Source organism: Pelophylax lessonae (assembly GCF_965119305.1).
Source record: "Pelophylax lessonae genome assembly, chromosome: 2".
Taxonomy (NCBI): Eukaryota; Metazoa; Chordata; class Amphibia; order Anura; family Ranidae; genus Pelophylax; species Pelophylax lessonae.
In genome coordinates this window covers 133,098,755-133,120,004 of record NC_138769.1, presented here as the reverse complement: position 1 = coordinate 133,120,004, position 21,250 = coordinate 133,098,755, and the positions used below count along the sequence as shown (strand labels likewise).

Below are 21,250 nucleotides of genomic sequence, written 5' to 3'. Positions count from 1 at the left end.
GTTCACTGCAGCCCAAAAAGATTGTGTTCACTGCAGCCCAAAAAGATTGTGTTCACTGCAGCCCAAAAAGATTGTGTTCACTGCAGCTCACACACAGAAAAATGGATGTGGATCACTGACACCTGCCTATCTCCAATCCCACACCACACAGCAATATCGATTGTAGTTTGTAGAACACAGTTTCCCTAAAATTCAGCAGACTCTGTCCCTAACAGGATTGAGAAGAGATCGTAGATCAGGATTGAGTGCAGACCCCACCCCCCACACAGCAATATCGATTGTAGTTTGTAGAAGACACTGACCCTATATAATTCAGCAGACTCTATCCCTAAAATGCCTACAACTCGCCCTGCCTAAACACTCCGACCTGTCCCTCAATTCTATCCGGACACAAATGGTTTTTTCCTGCCTATCTTTCCCTAATCAGCAGCCAGCACGTTGATGTGTGCTCTGTCCCTGAATCTAAGCAGCATAATGACGCCGCTGCGGCTGCCTCGAACTTATAAAGACTTGGTCACATGCTTCAGACGGCCAATCACAGCTACTGAGACATTTGCAGGCATGGCTGGGATGGCTTAAGGCACACCAGTTAAACGATTGTTGATTGGCTGTTGAAAGCCCGCCATGAAAAGAGCGCCAAAGCATGCAAAACCCGGAAATAAAACGACCGAACACGGATTTTTACCCGAACATACAGTAAAGTGTCCGTGTCCGTGTTCGGGTACAAAAAATCCAATTATTCGGTACGAACACGAATAATACAGTCCGTGTTCGCTCAACACTAGTTATGATTATTTGCCCTAACAATTATGATAATTTCAGAAATGAGAGCCAAGACAAGGGTATTATATATAGGATAGGGTCACTATGCCAACCAAAATCCGCCGACTTCTGACTCACACTGAGACCATGCTGATAATAGATTTTAGTGGCGACTGCAGCCATTAATTAAAAACGAATCCTAATGAAAACAATGTAGGCAAAAAATACACACAATAAATAACTGGAATTCAAAATAAGGTCTATGTAGGTCATCTTAAAAACAAACCAACTCGTATATGCATACTGGGCCTCCAGCCACGTGACACCACCTCAAGGCACATGTATTATGGATTAGATAATTGAGCAGGCAGTGAGGAGTGGAAAGTAAATGTCCAATGTACAGTGCCTTGAAAAAGTATTCATACCCCTTGAAATTTTCCACATTTTGTCATGTTACAACCAAAAACTGGCTAAGAAGCCTTGTTGACGTCACTTCCGGTCTACGGCCGAGACCGGAAGTAGAGGAACGGACCGCAACAGCAGGATTCCCTGCAATTTTATGAATGCTTTTTTCTCTCTGCTGAATTTATCCCAGGAATTATACAGCCATTTCCACACACCGGAGGTTATTAGAGAAGGAAACCATCCTATCCATCCAGTGTATCTACATTTGAGGAGCACGATCAATTGGAAACTGATCTAGAGGGTCTGCAGGTTGACCTTACATACCTGAAACGCTCATTTGAGTGTTAATGCAGGTGAGCAGCCATTACATTTAATTGTGGATTTCCTAGCTCACCAAAGTCTGCACTGGGTTGTCACCGGAAGTGTCCTGTGTCACTGCACCTTTATGAACTTTTATTAGAAAATATTTATTTTGTCACTTTTTTTGGCAATTTTTCTTTGTGCACTATTTGCACCCCCTGCTTTTTGCTTTTGTGGGACTTCCTCATTGGAGAATTTATTTATTACGGTTCTTTTCTTCACCGGACATTTGGAGATCAACTGATTGTCATTTGTTTGCTTTTTCACTGGCACATTTTTATCTCAATGTTATATACCCATTGTGCAAACTATTGGTTGTAGGGGTTCACTCTTCATAGAGCACCCACTTGATCATCACTGTTTTACTTTTTCTTTTTTATTCATCACTTCATTTATGATCTAAATAAGAGCTTTCACTTTTAGAGTCATATTTATTAAACACAGGAGCACCTTTTATATCACCGCAATAAGAATTTTATTATTGATATTTATTCAACACAATAAGCACCTTATTGATCACGGTTGCACTTCACCCACATATTTGTATTATTTTAGAAGATTTAAGAAGAATTTTATATATTTCATCAGTTTTATTTATGTATTTATGGTTCACCTAGTAGGGACATCTTGCGCTGATTCTTCCTTTTTCTTTGTGTAAGAGGGAAACTGCCTTCACTTTGGGAGATTTTCTTTAACCTACTGTTGCTTAGTTGAAATAAGAAGTGAGGGTAATCTTACCAGTGTTAGCAAAAAAAAAAAAAAAAATCAACAGACTGGTTTAATCTTCTCTACTCTATTATAAACTAAAAAAATAATTAAATGTACTGTATATACACATTATTTACTTTCATGCACACCTAACATGCTAAGAATTTAAAAGTTTTAGAAATTCTAGGCTAATGTTATATTACATTTAATGGCTGCTTTTTCAGTTAATTATGGTAATGTCGCTATCTTTATGACAGTAGAAGGATGTGCTCCAGTTATAGAATTAGAGGATTCATGTGACTCTCACAGAGAAAAAATATAGCTGCCTTCTATTAGGGTTCACCTACACCAGAATGCGGTGAACCACACCAAACCACACATGAACAAACTGTCCTTGACTTTGTGCGCAGGTGCTAATTATTGTTAATGGCGCCCCAAATGCATCTTGCAAATGCATTGTATTTTCGAGTACCAAGCCACATGGTACTGCACTACCATGTGGATTGGTGCCGCATGATCTGAAAAAGTAGTGCTTGCACCAATTTTTCCTAGTTCCTGTACATTTGGCAGCCTATTGAAATTAATAGGTTGTCAAAACCGGCATGCACAGGACCGCAAGGGAATGCACAGGAACACACGTATTCCAGTGTGAACCCCTTAGTTATTTGCAAAATATATTTGTGTATTATTGCAAACATTATCATGAAACCAAAGAAATCTATTTAATTATTCACAGCGTTGGTTTTATTGCACAACAATACTGCCCTGCTCCTAATACCTGTATGAAATCTGAGAATTTTATTTGTTCTGTTTTGTTCGTAGTATGTTTGCTTATGTTTATCAAAAATATGTCTGTTGTGGCCAGAGAATTAGGCCTCATGCACACTGGACGTTTTTGGAGCTGCTGTTAGCAGCGTCAGACGTTTTTTTTTGCAGCTGCAGAACGCCCATCCATGTTATTCTATGGACTCATGCACACATAGAGCTTTTAGGAGCTCCAAGTGGCATAGGCGTTTTACAGCTCCAAAAAAAACCCAGGAACTGTGGATTCAGGAGCTCCAGCGTCAAGCTGCAAAAAACGCCTGACGCTACTGAACGCGCCTAAACGCGGCATGACGCGCGTCAAGCAGCGTCAAGCGTTTTTTTTTGTTTTTGTTTTTTTAACTGTGATTGGTCATTGTAATGACCTGGAAACCAGGAAATACAGAAAAAAATGTGATTGGTGACTGTAATCACATGGAAAACAGGAAATACATGCCCACATTACCCAAGAGACCTTTGCCCCTGTTGAGAAGAGTGGAAAGTGTGGAAAAGAAGCATGGCTACTGACATTCAACAGGCAGAGCTGATTTCAGCCATTGAAGTTAATCCAGAACTCTGGGATTTATCCCACCCATCATATAATGATCGAATACGTAAAACAAAGATCTGGAGTGAAATTTCAAATGCTCTCATACCAGACTGGGCCCGGCTGAGCAATTCAGCAAAAAAAGAACGAAGTACGTTTTTTTTTTTTTTAAATTGTTTATTTTTTAGAAAGCATATTAACCCTTTTTTCAATTTTCCGTAGCCAAAGCATTACAACGGCGGTGGAAATCCATACGGGACCGAGTAAGGAGAGATTTGACAGAACTAGAAAAATCTCAGCGGAGTGGAGCAGCAGCTCCACCCAGAAAACAATATTTGTTTCATAATAACCTAGCGTTCCTGTGCCGATCTATGCTACAAAATGCAAGAGAGTAAGTTCTTTTTTTTTTTTTTTATGTCACATATACCCTAACAAAAATTAAAAAATGTACATTCACTGTTTTAATTCTCTATAGCACAACATCAAACATTTCAGACCGCAGGGAACATATCGAGGAGGAGGAGGAGGTGGATGCTCCAGATGCTGCTTGTATTGAAAGTGGGAGTGTCACAGAAGCAGAGGTGCTATCCCCCAATCTCTCCATTTCCCAAAGCCCATCACCAGCACAGGTAATTATCTGTCCATTATGTCTCTTCTGTCTGTCAGTCTATGTACCAATCTGAACATGCCCATTTTTGTTCACAGGAATCTACGAGCCAGGTTACACCTGCCAGCAGCATCCGCCAGGAACCAGAATACCAGGTGGAAGTTCGTGGCCGTGGCAATGGCAGTACCCGTGGTAGAGGCCGCAATCAGCGCCAGAGGGGTGGCATTTTCGCCCCTGAAACAGAGGACAGGGTGGTAGCCTTGCTGCAGGAAGTGAGGGATGAGAGGCGCGTCGTGGACCCATTTTTGGATCCTTTGAATGCGCGCGCCTCATTCCTGCGGAACATGTACCACGTCCTGGAGGAGAGTGGTGGACCCGAGGAGAGGCACTGTATGGATCGCATGTACATTTTTGCTGTGCAATACCGTACAGCAAAATTAAGTGGTGGGCGACCACCTAGCGATCCATCCAGTGCTCTTCAGGATCTCTCAATGTCCTCCAGGACTGTAGCAATGCTACCACCCCCCTCATATCAGCAACCTAGATGGCAGCCACCATCCGGCCATTCCTACCCTTCCTATTACTCCCCACATTTCCCCACGGAATTTCCTCCTCCCCCTCCTCCAGGACATGCAACATGCTCCAATGTTGCCATACCCCCTGCCTTCCAAGGACCCTACCATCCCCAGGACTTTGGGAATGAGCGCCTGCCCCAACCTACCCATTCCCACCCTGAATCCACTGTCCCCCGTCCCCAATCACCTTATCCGAGCCCTGCTGACCAATCTGCTTAATATCAGCAGTTATAACTTGAGCTTTTTTGTTTTGTTACTCCAGTTTTCTTTTTTGTTTTGTTACTCCAGCTTGTTCATTTAATAAATCTTTAAACGAGAATTTGTATGTTTTTTTTTTTTGGGGTTAAGGTACACTTCAGCAGTATGTTAGCATACGGGTATCATACGCTTGCCTCAAGCAGAAGAAAAGGACTCTTTTTCTTCTGCCTGGGGCAAGCGTAAGGGCAGCCCAACAAGGGATATCATACGCTTGCCTCAAGCAGAAGACAAGGACTCTATTTCTTCTGCCTGGGGCAAGCGTAAGTGCAGCCCAACAAGGGGTATCATACGCTTGCCTCAAGCAGAAGAAAAGGACTCTTTTTCTTCTGCCTGGGGCAAGCGTAAGTGCAGCCCAAAAAGGGGTATCATACGCTTGCCTCAAGCAGAAGACAAGGACTCTTTTTCTTCTGCCTGGGGCAAGCGTAAGTGCAGCCCAAAAAGGGGTATCATACGCTTGCCTCAAGCAGAAGACAAGGACTCTTTTTCTTCTGCCTGGGGCAAGCGTAAGTGCAGCCCAAAAAGGGGTATCATACACTTGCCTCAAGCAGAAGAAAAGGACTCTTTTTCTTCTGCCTGGGGCAAGCGTAAGTGCAGCCCAACAAGGGGTATCATACGCTTGCCTCAAGCAGAAGAAAATGACCTTTTTCTTCTGCCTGGGGCAAGCGTAAGTGCAGCCCAACAAGGGGTATCATACGCTTGCCTCAAGCAGAAGATAAGGACTCTTTTTCTTCTGCCTGGGGCAAGCGTAAGTGCAGCCCAACAAGGGGTATCATACGCTTGCCTCAAGCAGAAGAAAAGGACTCTTTTTCTTCTGCCTGGGGCAAGCGTAAGTGCAGCCCAACAAGGGGTATCATACGCTTGCCTCAAGCAGAAGACAAGGACTCTTTTTCTTCTGCCTGGGGCAAGCGTAAGTGCAGCCCAAAAAGGGGTATCATACGCTTGCCTCAAGCAGAAGACAAGGACTCTTTTTCTTCTGCCTGGGGTAAGCGTAAGTGCAGCCCAACAAGGGGTATCATACGCTTGCCTCAAGCAGAAGATAAGGACTCTTTTTCTTCTGCCTGGGGCAAGCGTAAGTGCAGCCCAAAAAGGGGTATCATACGCTTGCCTCAAGCAGAAGAAAAGGACTCTTTTTCTTCTGCCTGGGGCAAGCATAAGTGCAGCCCAAAAAGGGGTATCATACACTTGCCTCAAGCAGAAGACAAGGACTCTTTTTCTTCTGCCTGAGGCAAGCGTAAGTGCAGCCCAACAAGGGATATCATACGCTTGCCTCAAGCAGAAGAAAAGGACTCTTTTTCTTCTGCCCAACAAGGTACAAGGCACAGCTGAACTGAAGAAATGGGAGACATGAAAAGAACTGCCATATTTTAAATTGCTTTATTTCTAAAAAAAAACAAGAAGGCAGAGCTTAGAAAGATACAACATTTTTTTTAAATAAAATCATTTTGCCACGAAACTTCTCCATCAGGTGATAAGAAGAAATCGGCAAACTGGTTACGAATGCCTATCACCCGTGCCGTTGACCTAAAGTCCAAATATTGCACCCGTTGATTTTGGTTTTGGGGTTCCGGTTCAACGGTGCTCCTCTCCTTCTCCCGCAGGAAGTTGTGGAGAACACAGCATGCCAGGACCACCCTAATGGCATTTTCCACATCAAGCTGCATGCAGGTGAGTAACACTCTCCATTTTGCTGTCAGGACTCCAAAGGCACATTCAACAACGCGGCGTGCACGGCTGAGACGATAATTAAATATTTTTTGGCTGTCGCTGAGACAATTGCCACTGTATGGCCTCATTATATTTTCACTAAGTCCGAAGGCCTTGTTCGCTACCATGACCAATGGTAAGCTTGGTTCCTCGGTACAAGGTAGAGGCCTTCTTTCTGGAATGTTGAACCTTCCTTCGTTTAGCCGACGTCCAAACGCTGACTCACGAAAAATGCGGGCATCACTCTGGCTGCCATATGCTCCAACGTCAACCACAATGAAACGCAGATTCGCATCAGCTAATGCCAGCAGGACCACTGAAAGTATTTTTTATAGTTAAAATATGACGAACCTGAGTGTGGAGGCTTCTTGACCCTGATATGTTTGCCATCCAGTGCGCCCAGACAATTGGGAAACTGAGTTTTTTCCCAAAATTCATCAACCACTGCTTCCCAGAGGTCTTCAGTTGGCTCTGGCATTACGACTTGATTAAGCTCCTCCCATATTGTCATACAGCTTTCTCGGACTATCTTGCCAATCGTCGAGACACCAAGAAGAAAGTGGTTGTGTAAGGACACGAAACTCAATCCTGTAGCAAGGAACCTAAAAAAGATCAAAATTGGGAGTGTCAAAACAATACAACGCAATACATTTTGTACACATGCAATGCGACATAAGCTATGCAATCGGTTTGCAAGAAATCGCAATGAACAGACATCGCATGCGATTTGCATAGCAGTTCGGTACAAATTGCATGCATGCAATGTCATGCAATGTGTGACATTGCATATGTGTGAACAGGCACTAACCCCCCCTTCAAAGCAAATATCACTTACCGGAGTGCCACGAGCAGTCGTTCCTTTGGTGACACACTGCTTCTCATCCTGGTGTCCATCCTTTCTAACCTTGGCCTGAGCCTCCCCAGTAGGTCATCGAAGACAGATACTGACATTCTTGTAAAGTTGAAGAATTTTTCAGGATGCATGCGAAGATAGGTGTACATGCTCTGAAAGTACCCCAACGTAGGACGCTGGGATACAATGGGATGTACCCAGAATCTACGCCGTCTGCTGCTTCTCTCCTCCTCCTCCTCCATCTGTCTCCTTCGCCGCATCCTATGCAGAGCAATCAGAAGGATTGCCTCATCGATTTTTTTGAATCAAAGGATCCATTTTCCTCAAAACAAATGCTCTCTCCTCAGTTTCTCCTCACAAAATGGCATAGTCATGTGATATTTCTCATATTTTATGGAATTCTGGGTAATATGGGAGTGAATTTATGTAAAAAGTTGTGTTCACTTTAAAAAACGCTTGTTAGCGCTGACGCGCCTAAACGCGCTATGACGCCAATGCAAAACACGGCTTGATGCGCGTTTTTGACGCCGCTTTTTCCCAGCGTCAAGTAAACAGCTTTTGAGCACGTTTTTAGAACGCCCTGTGTGCATGGAGCCTTAGGTATGAGGCAGCACAGTGACTAAGTGGTTAGCACTTCTGCCTAGCAGCACTAGGGTTGTTGGCTCAAATCCCAAACGCGGCTCTACCTGCATGTAGTTGGGATGTTCTTCCTGTGCCTGTGTGGGTTTTCCTCTGGAAAGGTAGTATGTATTCCTTCCACACTTCAAAGAAATGCTGGTAGGATAATTGGCTCCTGTCTAAATTGGCCCTAGTATGTGTATGTATGTGAGTTTCTGTATGTGTATGTATGTGAGTTAGAGACCTTAGATTTTAAGCTCCTTGAGGGTGGGGACTGATGTGAATATACAATATATTTATATATAAAGTGCTGTGTAAAATTGATGTTGCTATATAAGTACCTATAATAAATATTGATTTAAAATGACATCGTCATAAGAAATTGCTAACAAGTATAAAGTGCAGACACTTTTCAGTACCTTTTGTGCCTGCAGTCCCACTCAGGGTTGCTACCCGTCAGTAAGTTTACAGATAGTTTGTAAAAATCTGTGATATCAGGGGCTGATAATTTGTCATGCTGTGTTGACTTACCGTAAGTGTGAACCAGGCAAATTACTTGGTATGGGTATTGTCCGTGTTTCCATATTGTGTTCATACTGTTTAAATATTGATTCTTAGTTTTTAATAGGAGTTCTGTCATTCTTCAGGTTGTCAGCAAAAAGTGTGTCCTGTCAGGAAATGTTCCATGTTTTCTCAGTAAAAAATGCTTTGGGAGGTTAGCAATACTGGTCCCACTACACCCAGTTCTGAAGCCTTTGTTATCAGAAGATTTAACACTTTTTGGTAATGAAGGTAGGTTGCTCCCTAATGCCCCCTCGTACATTCTTTGTGGCCCATTACAATGACAAGTTGCCTCACTAGCCTGCAGGAAAATGCATAAGGCAGGATGGGGCAGTCAAGCTTCTTTGTACCTTACCATGAAAAGTCAGAGCTTTGCTCCATCAAAAAGGATTTGGACATAGTGAAAGGATTACAGAATGCCACAGGAACCTTATAAATGTTAGCAGCCTTTAGGTAAACCCATTCTGGTCTTGTCCTGGTAAAGTAATCTTTCAAAAGAAAGCATTAATTGCCTGCTTAGGACCCCTCTGTGTAGTACATAGTCGGCCACCCTACCTTTAAAAAGCATCCTTCATTGTAATGTTCTGTTAGCACACAATACTGATCATCCTGTTGCTGAATTAAATAAAGTAATAGTAATGGTTCGTGTTTTTTTTTTTTGTTTTAAAATAACAAAAATGTCAAACTTACCTGCTCTGTGCAATGGTTTTCTGCAGAGAAGCCCAGATCCTCCTGTTCTCGGGTCTTCTTCTGGCACTGCTGACTACTCCCCTCTGCCGAGTGCATCCATAGCAAGCCGCCAGCTTGGGGGAACTCATGGTTTCTCGCTCCCGAGCCCTGCTCTTTGTGTCCATAAGACACACAGAGGGGGCTCTGCCCTGCCCCCGTCCTTGTCACTGGCTCTGATTGTCAGCAGCGGGAGCCAATGGCATGAGAGCTAAGGCTCTCTCGGCTCTCTCGGCTCTCTTGCTTCTTATTGGCTCTGATTGACAGCACAGGGAGCCAATTGATCTGTTGCATCCCAGGAGTGGTGAGTTCAGCAACTGTACTTAACCCCTTACTGCCCAAAGGTAATGCCAAAAGAGAGTGCTCCTTACTTAGCAGTCCATCAGCCATGCATTGTGACAGCATCACATGCACCACCATACAGACAGGCCCCAACAATAGCCAGTTTAATACTGCCAATTAGGCGCCAGGTACTCTCCTGTCCTCCCCAGTGCAGAATGCACTTGAGAATCCCTTTTTTGGTTAGCCAATGCTGTTATATTTGTCACTGTTTGTGCCAGGTAAAATTTGGTTTAGCATTGCTGCAGTTCAGTTGATTGCAAAATTATAGGTCAGTGTTCACCCTATTTAGCTCAGTATCTTTAAATGTGTTCAGTTGCCTGTTTATTGGTTTATACATTGTGTTTATAATAATACATTTATTTTATCTACTATCAAGTTGCTTGTGGCCTATTTGCTGTGTACTATTATAAAGTTGTAGCATACTAACGTCTAAGCTACAAAGGTGTGAGCTGCCTTCAACTTATAACCCGGTGTGTGAGCTGCTCCACCTGGGGTAAGTGCTACAAAGGCATAGGAACCTGGGCAATTACATGCGAAACCTGTACCAATGTCAACAGTAAGAGGTTTCTTTTTGAAACAGCTTCTTGGGCAACATGTAAAATACAAAAATCTTTTCAACTACAGGTTTGTCGGTTACCTTAAAGTGGTAGTAAACTATCTCTATTTTAACCTACAGGTAAGCTTATAATAAATGTATGTATAAATGAATCTCTCGTGCTATTCTTTATTAAAACTAAATATATAATAGTGAAAAATTGTGAAAAAATGATATAACAATAGCGCCGCGGCTTATAATATAAACAGTAAGTAAAATTAAATAGTGACTAAACCTTTAGAAGCACCACACCAAGTTGCGCAATAAGTGAATAAATCAATTAAATATGGAAATGATTTCATGAAACACTCAATGTTCACAGAAAATGCTGCTGCATAAAACAAGAAAAATTCAAGAGCAGCGAAAGTCCATAAAACAGTCCCACTTGATGCTGAAAAAAATAGACAATTCCAAATGTTCATTGAAGTGAACCAATCAGATAAGTGAATCCCGTGGATTGAATTGCTCAAATCACCATGATATCCACCACCAGTGTGTCAACCACTCCCGTTACCTGGCAACTCACCAGAGATTGTTTCCCCCAATTCTCATGGTATGGGCTAATGCGCTGTAGGGTATAAATCCCGCCAGTAGTCATCAGTTTCCTCCTCCAAATGCACTCCTATGAAGTCACATATAGAAAAGAAAAGCTCCACTAGTGTGATATCTTTTATAATTCATTTATTAAAAAACAAAATCCCTAGTCCATTTAACTCACATAGGTGTACAGGACAATAGCACATTAATTGTTCAACGGGGATAGGGAGCATGCCGGTCCTCACCACCTCCACACTTGTACAGGAAACATGGGAGCCATCCTCCATTCCTCCGAATGATAGTCCGGTTTGCCGTGTAGCCACGCACTGACGCATTTTGTCACTTCCGACTTCCTCACAGGGGGCTTTAAGCTTATAATAAAGCTTACCTGTAGGTAAAATGAATATCTCCTAAACGTGCACTGTTTAGGAAATATTTTAGTAAGCAGCAGCCGGTGACATCAGAGTGCATGCGCTGGTGAGCCGCGGCCACGACTCCCGTGGCATCATCACAGCTCGGCCAGTCAGTAGGGATGTAACGATATCGAAGATATCGCGATATCGTATCGTCGTGGTCGACTCGATATCGTCGTGGTCGTGTCTCGATATCGTCGTGGTTGGGTTACAATATTAAAAGGACAGGTGTCCGTTAAAAAGCAAGAGGAATAAACACAGTCCCGCGGAACAAATCATTGTTAACTACATAGACCAGAGTTTAAGGATTTTTTTTACTGGTTTTTTTTTTTTTTTTTTCTTGCAGTGTAGATATTTTGATCTTTCTGATGAAAAACGTGAACATAAGCTAAATGATAGGTCAGTGTTTTTTTTAAAGGCTTTTTGACTGACTATTTTATTTAAGTTTAAGTTATGTTCCTAAATACCAGTTTTAAAAGGCTGCCTTTATTTGCCTTGCACATTTAAACCTGACTTAACTTGATCTTTGTTTGCACTTAAAGGGAATTGCCTATTGTTTGTTTACAATTGTTCTAGCTGCTTCTTAAATTGAACATTGCACAGAAGAATCAGTTAAGCAACCAAATATTACTATACAGAATATTGATGTTCCTGACTACAACTTGCACTTTAAAAGCACTATGTGATCAGTGTTTTATGATGTCATGGATCCATAAATACAACAATAAATTGCCTGTTGACTGGCAAAAGCAGAATAAATGTCGGTATTTTTTCGCTATTATCATCACAAACACTATCATGAGCTATTTAACAATACCATGAGCTTTTCCACAATATCGCAATAAATATCGTACCGTGAGGTCAATATCGAAATTGTATCGTACCGTGAGATTTTGAAATCGTTACATCCCTACCAGGCAGACTGCCAGAGCCTGCAAACCCAAAAGGAATACCAGGTGAGGATGGAAGCCTCTGCAGCGGTGACAGTGTGCTGATGGAGGGCTTAGTTTTGAGGTAAGTCTTTCATAATGTGCTAGTAATGTGCATAATGTGCACATTATGATATTGTCTTTCAGGGGGGAACTTTTTTTTCTCATAGACTTTACTAATACTTTAAAGCTGTAAGTGGAATTAGGGAGCTGGGCGATTTTCAGGTACAACCTCAGTGTCAGTGTACTGTACATTGGCAGCACATATTTGGTCGTGGGATTATTATTTTGTTCTTTTACAATTAGCTTATTTTATAGACAGAATCAAACCCCCCCCCCCCCCCAAACCACTATTTTTAAAAAATAACAGTTGAAAAATAGTTATTTTTTCCATCAACCTACTACGTAAATGTTATTTTTGAAGCGTAAAGGAAACCATGTCAGTGGAGAACTTAAACCCATTCCTACAAAACAAATGCATCAAATTATCAGCCACATGATTGGCATGAATAACATTAACCTCCCCACAAGATTATCAGAGCATGCTGTGCTCTTGATAATATAGGTATGGCAAGCTCCCTTTGGAGTTCTAAAGCATTTCAGCCTGGCAAGAATACCCAAAACTCTATGTTCTTCTTAACAATGGTTTTTATACAGAAGGAATATTCAGACCCAAAATTGTACAAAATGTTATCTAACTTTTTTTTTCTTTGAGATGTAAAAATCATAATTTTCCTGGTAGTGAAAGTGCAGTATTTCTTTCCTTCAAACTAAATAAAGACATAATTTAAAAAAAAAACATTTTCAAGTAGTTTTAGCGATGTGTTTATTAGACATGTGCAGAACAGAAAAACTGGTTTAGTTTAATTTCATGTTACTAATTCCAATAAGCCCTCTGCCCGCAGACCCCCTCAACCACCGGGCCAAGGTTGTGGGGAAACTGGCTCTGAGGAAGAGGCACGGCCTCAAAACGCGTCAGCCCTCCGTCTACAGGAGTCATTGGACTTTTTTGAAGCGGACTTTAGGAATTGATATGCTGTCCTACCACGCATGTTTGTGAGTAGCTGATTTTAACCTTTACTATTAATAAAGCCCGCTGAGGATAATGCGCTAGGCTGGTGCGCCCCTTCTTTGCGTTTGTTTTTACTGTGGGGAAAAAGGCCCTTGTTACCATCAACATAGAGACAAGGTGTTTTGGGGGGGTGGGAGCCTCCCTGCCCCAAAACACCCTCCTTGTTGAGGGCATGTGGCCTGGTATGTTTCAGGAGGGCCTGCCCTCCCTGGCCCGCCAGATTGCATGCTCCGATAAGGGTCTGGTATGGATTTTGGGTGGACCCCACACATTTGTTTTTACATTTTGGCGTGGGGTTCACTTTAAAATTTGCGCTGTTGTTTTTTTTTCTTTCAATGCTATTCTGAAAAAACAAAGCTAAAATTACAGAACAAAATAGATCCATTGACTCAATATTGGACCAATTCAACCAATAACAACCATGACTTATCTGCTGTCAGCCTGGAGGTTGTTCCCGCACCCCCCCCCCCCCCCAATCCATACCAGGCCCTTTGGATTTGGTACAGATTTTAAGGGAAACCCTTCTACAGTGAGGATGTTGAGTAATTCAATTACACCCATTCGTGGCTTTTCCGAGTCTGCAGTTTATGGTTCAAAAGCCATGCAGTGCATTATTGGTTGTTAAAAGTTCAGTTGGGTAAATGTGGGCAAAAATTGGCTTTTGTGGCTGCATTTAAATCCCAGGGATTGGCTGTGAGTTAATAGTCATTACACTGTGGAGTGCCTTTACTCCACTATGGAGTAAGTATCCAGCAACAATGTCATGGAAAAGGGGTTTCTAAGCTGAGCTGCAGTGACAGGCCCCCAAACAAAAGGAATATACTGTCAGCTGTTACTATTGACTATCATTTATGAGTTACCTCACTAGTATGTATTTGCACACAGGTTCACTTTAACCTTCATTTGAATGTGAGTTTAAAGATTGACGTGCATGTAGAGGTAGAAGTGGTACTACAGGCTATCATTGCCTTCTTAGCAGATGAGAAACATGATGTCACCTTGATAGTATTTATTTTGTTTCATAACAGGAATACGTGAATTAATGTTGTTGTTGGGGAAGTTCCAAAAACTAAGTAACTATCGAGATTATGAATTTGCCTTATTGTTGTTGAAGTCTGGATTTGCTACTGTATGTCCTAAACAAACTGCAAGCATCACAAAGGATACACAAGCTTAAATTAACAAACTGAGTAGTTTACAGTATATTACATTATTATTATTATACAGGATTTATATAGCGTTTTACAACGTAAGGGCAGACAGTACATTTACAATAGAATTCAATACAGGAGGAATCAGAGGGCCCTGCTTGAGCTTACAATCTAAAAGGGAGGGTCAAGTGATCCAAAAGGTAATAACTTTGGGGAATGAGCTGATTGAGAAAAAAAAAGTATAGTTGTTCGGGGGAGGCAGGATAGGCCTCTCTGAAGAGAAATGTTTTCAGGGATCGCCTAAAAGTGGATAGAGTAGGAGATAGTCAGACAGATTCGGGGAGGGAATCCCAAAGGATGGAAGAGACTCCGGAGAAGTACTGGAGGTGAGCATGGGAGGAGGTTACAAGGGAACCAGAGAGCAGGAGGTCTTGGGAGGAACAAAGAGAAGGATTTGGTTAGTATTTTGAGACTACGTTAGTGATGTAGCTGGGGCCGAGTGGTGGATGGTATTGTATGTTATTGTTAGAATTTAGAATTGAATTAGTGTGTATGGAAGCCAATGGAGGAATTGGCAGAGAGGGGTTGCAGACACTTTGTAAGGTTTGTAAGGTGGATGAATAATACAAGGTGTAACAAATTAAGTGTAACAGGTTCGCAAGACCATAATCGGATGCACAAGTCCATATTCAGAAGGAAAGGTCCCCACTGTATCAGTGTCCACTCCACGCTAATAATACGCTAGGGTGTAAGCTGAAGAACAACCACCGAATATAAAAAACACTGCCTCTTACCAGATGACCAGGACCTTCATTACAAAGGTCATAGACAGCAGAGATCATAGAGATAACCAGGTGACCCAAATGCTTCTCCAATGTTTCTCATAAGGCAATGGATAATACTCCACGAGTAGTAGATGGCTCGGATGAAAACATAAGGAAACATCCCTCATAGCGTATTTAAATAAAGCACACTTTATTCTTTAAAAACCAAAGCTTAGCAGCTTACGTGATTGCAGAGTGGAAGCAGCATTAACCAATTCCTCCGTGAATGGCCGGCATCAGTGAGTTCCCCACCAAGAAAATGGCCGCCGCTTCTCCTCCTCGTGGTAACGTCAGCCGGCGTTGGCTCCTCACAAAACGTTTCGTCATACGCTGACGTCGTCAGGAGTGTGACACCCCTGACGATGTTGAAGTGGGATGGGATGGGGTTTGTTATCTGTTATTGTTAAAAGTCTTTCTCCCATTTTAATTGGGTGACCTATTCTTTCTGTCTGTCTGCTAATATTAGGTCCACTCCGCCTTGGTAGCAAACTATTGTGGGATGGTATATGTTTATGTGGATTATCATACAGGTGAATGAAATCACTGTCAGCTGTTAGTTGCTAGAGGGGGGGGAGGAACTTCTCCAAAGGTTCCCTCCTTCCTGCTGATAAGGCTGTCTACGTGCCCAGTTACTTATTGAATTATTTGTTAAAAAGTTTGAAGGTACCTGTGTCGTCCTGTATCATTATGCAAAGAAGGGGGGATTGTCCCAGACTGTATATCTCTTTGTGCCTGTATTTCAATAAACAGTTGATGTTTTGCGCCACACTATGCTGTGTCCCGACAAGTGACTGGGTGAGTTAGGGGATCTTGGATTGTTCTGTTACCGAGCAAGGGAAGCTTATATGATGGACATACTCCTGGAGCATCAGGGTCCGTCACAAGTGGTAATGTATCTAACTGGCAAAAGTTGCTTCTTGCTCAAGGAAGCCATAACAGACTCTGGAGGAACCCTAGGGTTCTTTGGAACCCAGGTTGAGAAAGGCTGGACTAGATAATCAATTATTTTAGCCATATTTACCCACTTGTGGCAAAAAATAGATAAAACCAAGTAAATCAGATGCAGTAAAGATCAATGCACATGTCCTGTATGATGTGACCTCTTTTTTATGCTCTGTTTGTTTTTTCATTTCAGGAAGCCAGTTGTGCCTATGCCATTATCCTCATGGCTGTGTACTGGTGTACAGAGGTTATCCCCCTTGCAATCACTGCTTTGCTACCAGTTTTGCTCTTCCCAATGTTTGGAATCCTGGAATCACAACAGGTAACATTAGATGTATTCCTCCTGTTTTCCCCAGAACACCACTGATTAGGTGATTAGAAGCTGTATCCCCCCCCCCCCCTGTCATTTATGAGTTATTTGTTTAAATTGTTACCATCATAGCATTGCAGCAAAGCTCATAAATATGAGGCGTAATTTAAAAAAAAACTTTGCAAACAAAGGGCAGTGATGTGGATTAACTAATAATAACATATTATTCATCAGAAGAAAACTTTAGGAGGAATAATAAATCACCTCTGTCTTAAGTATGATAGGGTGACAGTATGTATTAGTGTTTAGCTTTTGAATTGCATCTGATGCCAAGCATTTTTTTTTTGGGTGTAGTCAATCATTGTTTGTCAGTCTGAGCCGAGATTAACCCGCTCTATTTGTCTTACTGACTGTTGTCACCAGAACAGAAAGTGATGGTAAACCCAAAATTATACAGTTGTCACCAGAACACAGGTGCTCCAGTGACAGTTGTAGAAGACAGGATGGTGAAATTCCCATTCCCATCCTATTATGTCCCTAAGACAGGAATTGAGGGAAAATCTCCCGATCAGGACAAAGACAGCATAAAAAAATGACAGGGGTTTCAAACTTATTTTAAGCTGGTCATACAATAATCAAAACTCAGCTGGTTCAGCAGGAACCAGCTTAATTTCGGTATGCGTGTGGCTGTCCCTACTCAACAGAAGTTGACTGCTCCTGGCTTGTGTGGTTTGGCGAATCCAGTGGCTGAAAAAATAAATAAATAACAGTGTACAGCCAGCATTCTCTATCCAAAAGTGAAAAAAAATGCTTTGACATTAGATTCAGGGACAAAAGGTGACAGTCTGATGTAACAGTTGGGCAAACATCTCCCTAGATCAGTGTGCACACAGATAGGAACAGTTATGTTCCAAGTGTACAGCACTTATTCGGTGGCACTTAGGGAAGACACTCTAAGATATGTTTTATTTTAAACAAAAATTAAAAAAAAAAGCTGGACTCCAGGCAAAAAGATTTCACACATACGGTCCGTTCAGTTCCTCAGTTCAGTCACGTCAAAATGTATCAGTTTTCCATCTGTTTTCCATCCGTTTTTCATCCGTTTTCGTCCGTTTTTCGTCCGTTTTTCATCCATTTTTCATCCATTTTTCATCCGTTTTTTTACATCCACTACCAATGCAAAAACGGATGAAAAACGGACCGTTTGTCCATTTACATCAGTTTTTCGTCTGATCCGTTTTTTTGAAAATAGGGCATTCACCCGTTCCAAAAAATAGACATTGACGGAAGCGGATGCAAACGGATGTTAACGGATGATCATCCATTGTCATCCGTTTTTACACAGAGATGCATCGATGTCCGTTTTTCATCCGTCAACGGACCGTATGTGTGAAAGGGGCCAAATACACAAATGAAATGCATATATGGGAGTTATTTTACAAAAAGTTTTATCTAAGTGATCCTGAGATTCACTAAGCTCTGCCACAGAGTGAAGGCCTGTCTGTGAGAACATTAGACTTTATTTTTTTTCTACTCCATTCAGGTAGCTCTTACAGGTTTTGTCCCTCCCCCAACCTGTGATTGGACAGTCAAAGGAGAAGCAGCAGACTTATTAACTTATCTCTATGTCACTCAGCTCTCCCCTGCTATCAGCATGCTCGTCATTAGCACAAAATCACTGCAGCACAACTAATTGGTTCCTTTTTGCTGATTCTCCAATTCTGTTTTCCAATTCTGTTCTGTGGTTATAATTGAATACTTTTGTAGCATTGACCAACTATATCTTAAAATGTATCTCTGTATTACTATAGGAGGCTGCATATCTGTGTATGCTCCCGATGAGCATACACAGATATGCAGCCTCACGGAAGTGGATCTTTATCTATGGGGCCGAATTTATGTACTGTTGGTGACAGTTTCAGGACTCAAACTAAATGGGAAGCGGGCCTTCCTCTAATTGGCTATCAAAGCCATCAATCATTGGACAGCCTGTCCTGTGTTGTTTTCTTTTCCTTACTAGAAGAGCAAATTGTAAATAAAAAGTGTGGAAATAGATAAAGATGAAATAGCTAGATCATGGCTTTATCTAGGTTAGTGTCAGGTTAGAGTTAGGACCAAAGTTTGGGTCAAGGGTGAGTATAAAAGTTGGGGTCAAATGTCAGGGTCAGTGTATTTTAGGTAGGATTAAAGTGGTTCTAAAGGCTGAAGTTTTATTACCCTAATGCATTCTGCATTAAGATTAAAAACTTTTCTGTGCAGCTCCCCACATTGCCCCCAACTCCCCTTATATTTACATGAGCCTAATCTCGATCCAGTGCTGTGTACATAAGCAATGGCTCATTTGGCTCTCTTACTCCTCATAGGCTCAGACACAGGCCAATGGCTCTAGCTTCTGCCAATCACAGCCAGTGGGGGGCAAGCCACACTCTGTATGTCTATGGACAAACAGAGCTGACTCGAGAGTAAGCCCACACAAGTGCCCCAATATCAAGCTACTTGTTATGGTGGGCACTCAGCAGAGGGAGGAGCCAGGAGCACTAGTAAGGAGACCCAAGAACAGGAGGATTAGGGTTGCTCTCTGCAATACCATGACATGATTGTTATATTGAAAGACCACTTTTTTTTAAAAAAAATGTGCATTTTACAATTGCTATAAAAGACTGTTTACACAAGCTTTGGTTTCTGAAGAGTTAACCCCGGTTCGGATCACTCTTCAGAAAGCTTTTGGCAAGCAGTGAGTAGACATTGTATTGCTATCTCACAACTACTTTAACTCCTTGATTGCCCTGGCGTTGCAGGGTGCTTGCAGAGCAGCCCCATTCACGTGAATGGGTTGTGAACGTGACAGGGGGTTATAATTCTCTGCCTCTGTAGCTAAAGAGAGACGCATTTGGGAAGAGGTAAAAGTGCAGCTTAATTGCAGGGTTTTACCAACCCCTAACTGCTAGTGTGAATGACCCCTTAAAAAAAGCATTTTTTTAATTTAGCATCAGTGTCAGTTAGTGTCAGTATGTTTTAGGTAGAATAAAAGAAAAATGCACACAATTATTTTTGGGCTCTACTACGGGTACAAACAACAAATCATATACACATATGTGGTATCTCTGTGATCATCAGGAGCAGGAGAACTTATTTTTCTTTGTTCTTTGGTGGGAGGTCATGGTAATAGCAAGAATAATACAGCAAATTTTAAAAGTATATTTCTTTGCTATTTTGTGCCAGATTTTACTTTGATAATAATAACAAAAAGGAGATATCCATTGTCATGGATGTTGAGAGGTACAAATAGGGGCTGGGAGGAATGCAGAGCCAATGGCGCTGCAACCACCTGGGGAAACGCTTGTGCTATAGGAAAGGACAATCTACGTGCTTGGAAGAGCTTTTTTGGCCCTCCATAATTGAGGGAAAATTTACCTCTCTAATAATTAAAAGTCAGCTGGTGTTTTTGCTCTTGTTCTGAGGCGGCCCAGAGAGATTCTTGTGCAATCCTTTTGCGTGGGCATTAGCAATTTAAGGTGTTCAGAATCTGACTCCCAGTGCTTCTTATGGTACACTGATATCCATCTAATTAGGCACCTAATTGGTTCAAAACCCTTGTTGTCCTTTTCTTGTTTTTTTGTGGTCCTCAGGGGGCCTTTTCCTGCAAATTTAAAGGTGCAGTTGACTGAGCGGAATGCAATGTTCTGTGGGTAAATCCAACAGATCTTATGCTGATAATATCCAGACAAAATCTCCTGAAGAAGCTATGACTTCCTAGCGAAACATGTCGAGAAAAGTTTGGTTTATTGACATATGCATAAGAATAATTTTATGATGCATTTTACTATGTTGATTAATAAATAAAATTTTCTGAATTTTTAAACTATTTTTGTTATAGCACCTTAAAAACCCTAAAAGCCCAAACTTCATTTCTTTGCCAACTTATAAGGTAGTTGTGATGATATGTTCCGTTTTACTAACATGTCAAAGTTTCAAAATTGTGTTAAAGAGATATGTTGTAAATTCCAGGCAAACAGCTAATTAAACAAACGGTCCACATACAGATAAATTGACAGGAAATACATACATTATTGTATGTTTGTCCACGCCTTATAAAAAGTCCGAAGCTATAAGGGTTCTCTCACCCCTGCAAATGCACCCGCACTTCGAATACATGAATAGTTGAGCCTGAGATGTGCTAATATTTACAAGGTACCAACATCCGACAAACCATAATAGCCACCACTGCGATTACATGCAAGAACCCCAGCAGGGGGGTTCCCACAATTAGCTGTGAGAGGCAGCCCCATTGAAAGCAATGGTAGGCTGCCAGCTCTGGCAGCTAATCACACCTACTTGCGTGATTAGCTGCAGAGCCAGCAGCTTCCCATTGCTTTCAATGGGGCTGCCTCTCACAGTTGATCGCAGGGAACCCCCATTCAGGCTTGCGCACATAATCCATGTGACGGTGCATTTGTAAGTATGAAACCTGCAAACTAGTAACTGTTTTAAAAAACTCATGCATGTAAAAATGTCTCATTCAGGGTATATTCACATGAAAATGCATTTCAAATAAAAATCCCATTCTTTCCTATGTGGCTATTTCACATCTATGTGCTGCAGTTTCATGTGGAATGACATGCGTATCACGTGTTTTGTAATTTACACGGT

General features: G+C 41.8%; 1 protein-coding gene across 1 annotated transcript in view; it reads left to right on the top strand.

Moving 5' to 3' along the window:
• SLC13A5 (solute carrier family 13 member 5) overlaps positions 1–21,250 on the top strand; it is a 224,143-nt gene that overhangs the window by 102,564 nt on the left and 100,329 nt on the right. Inside the window, exon 3 of the mRNA XM_082244955.1 lies at positions 16,484–16,612. Coding sequence (XP_082101081.1) covers positions 16,484–16,612 — 129 coding nt within the window. The remainder of the gene's footprint in view (positions 1–16,483; positions 16,613–21,250) is intronic.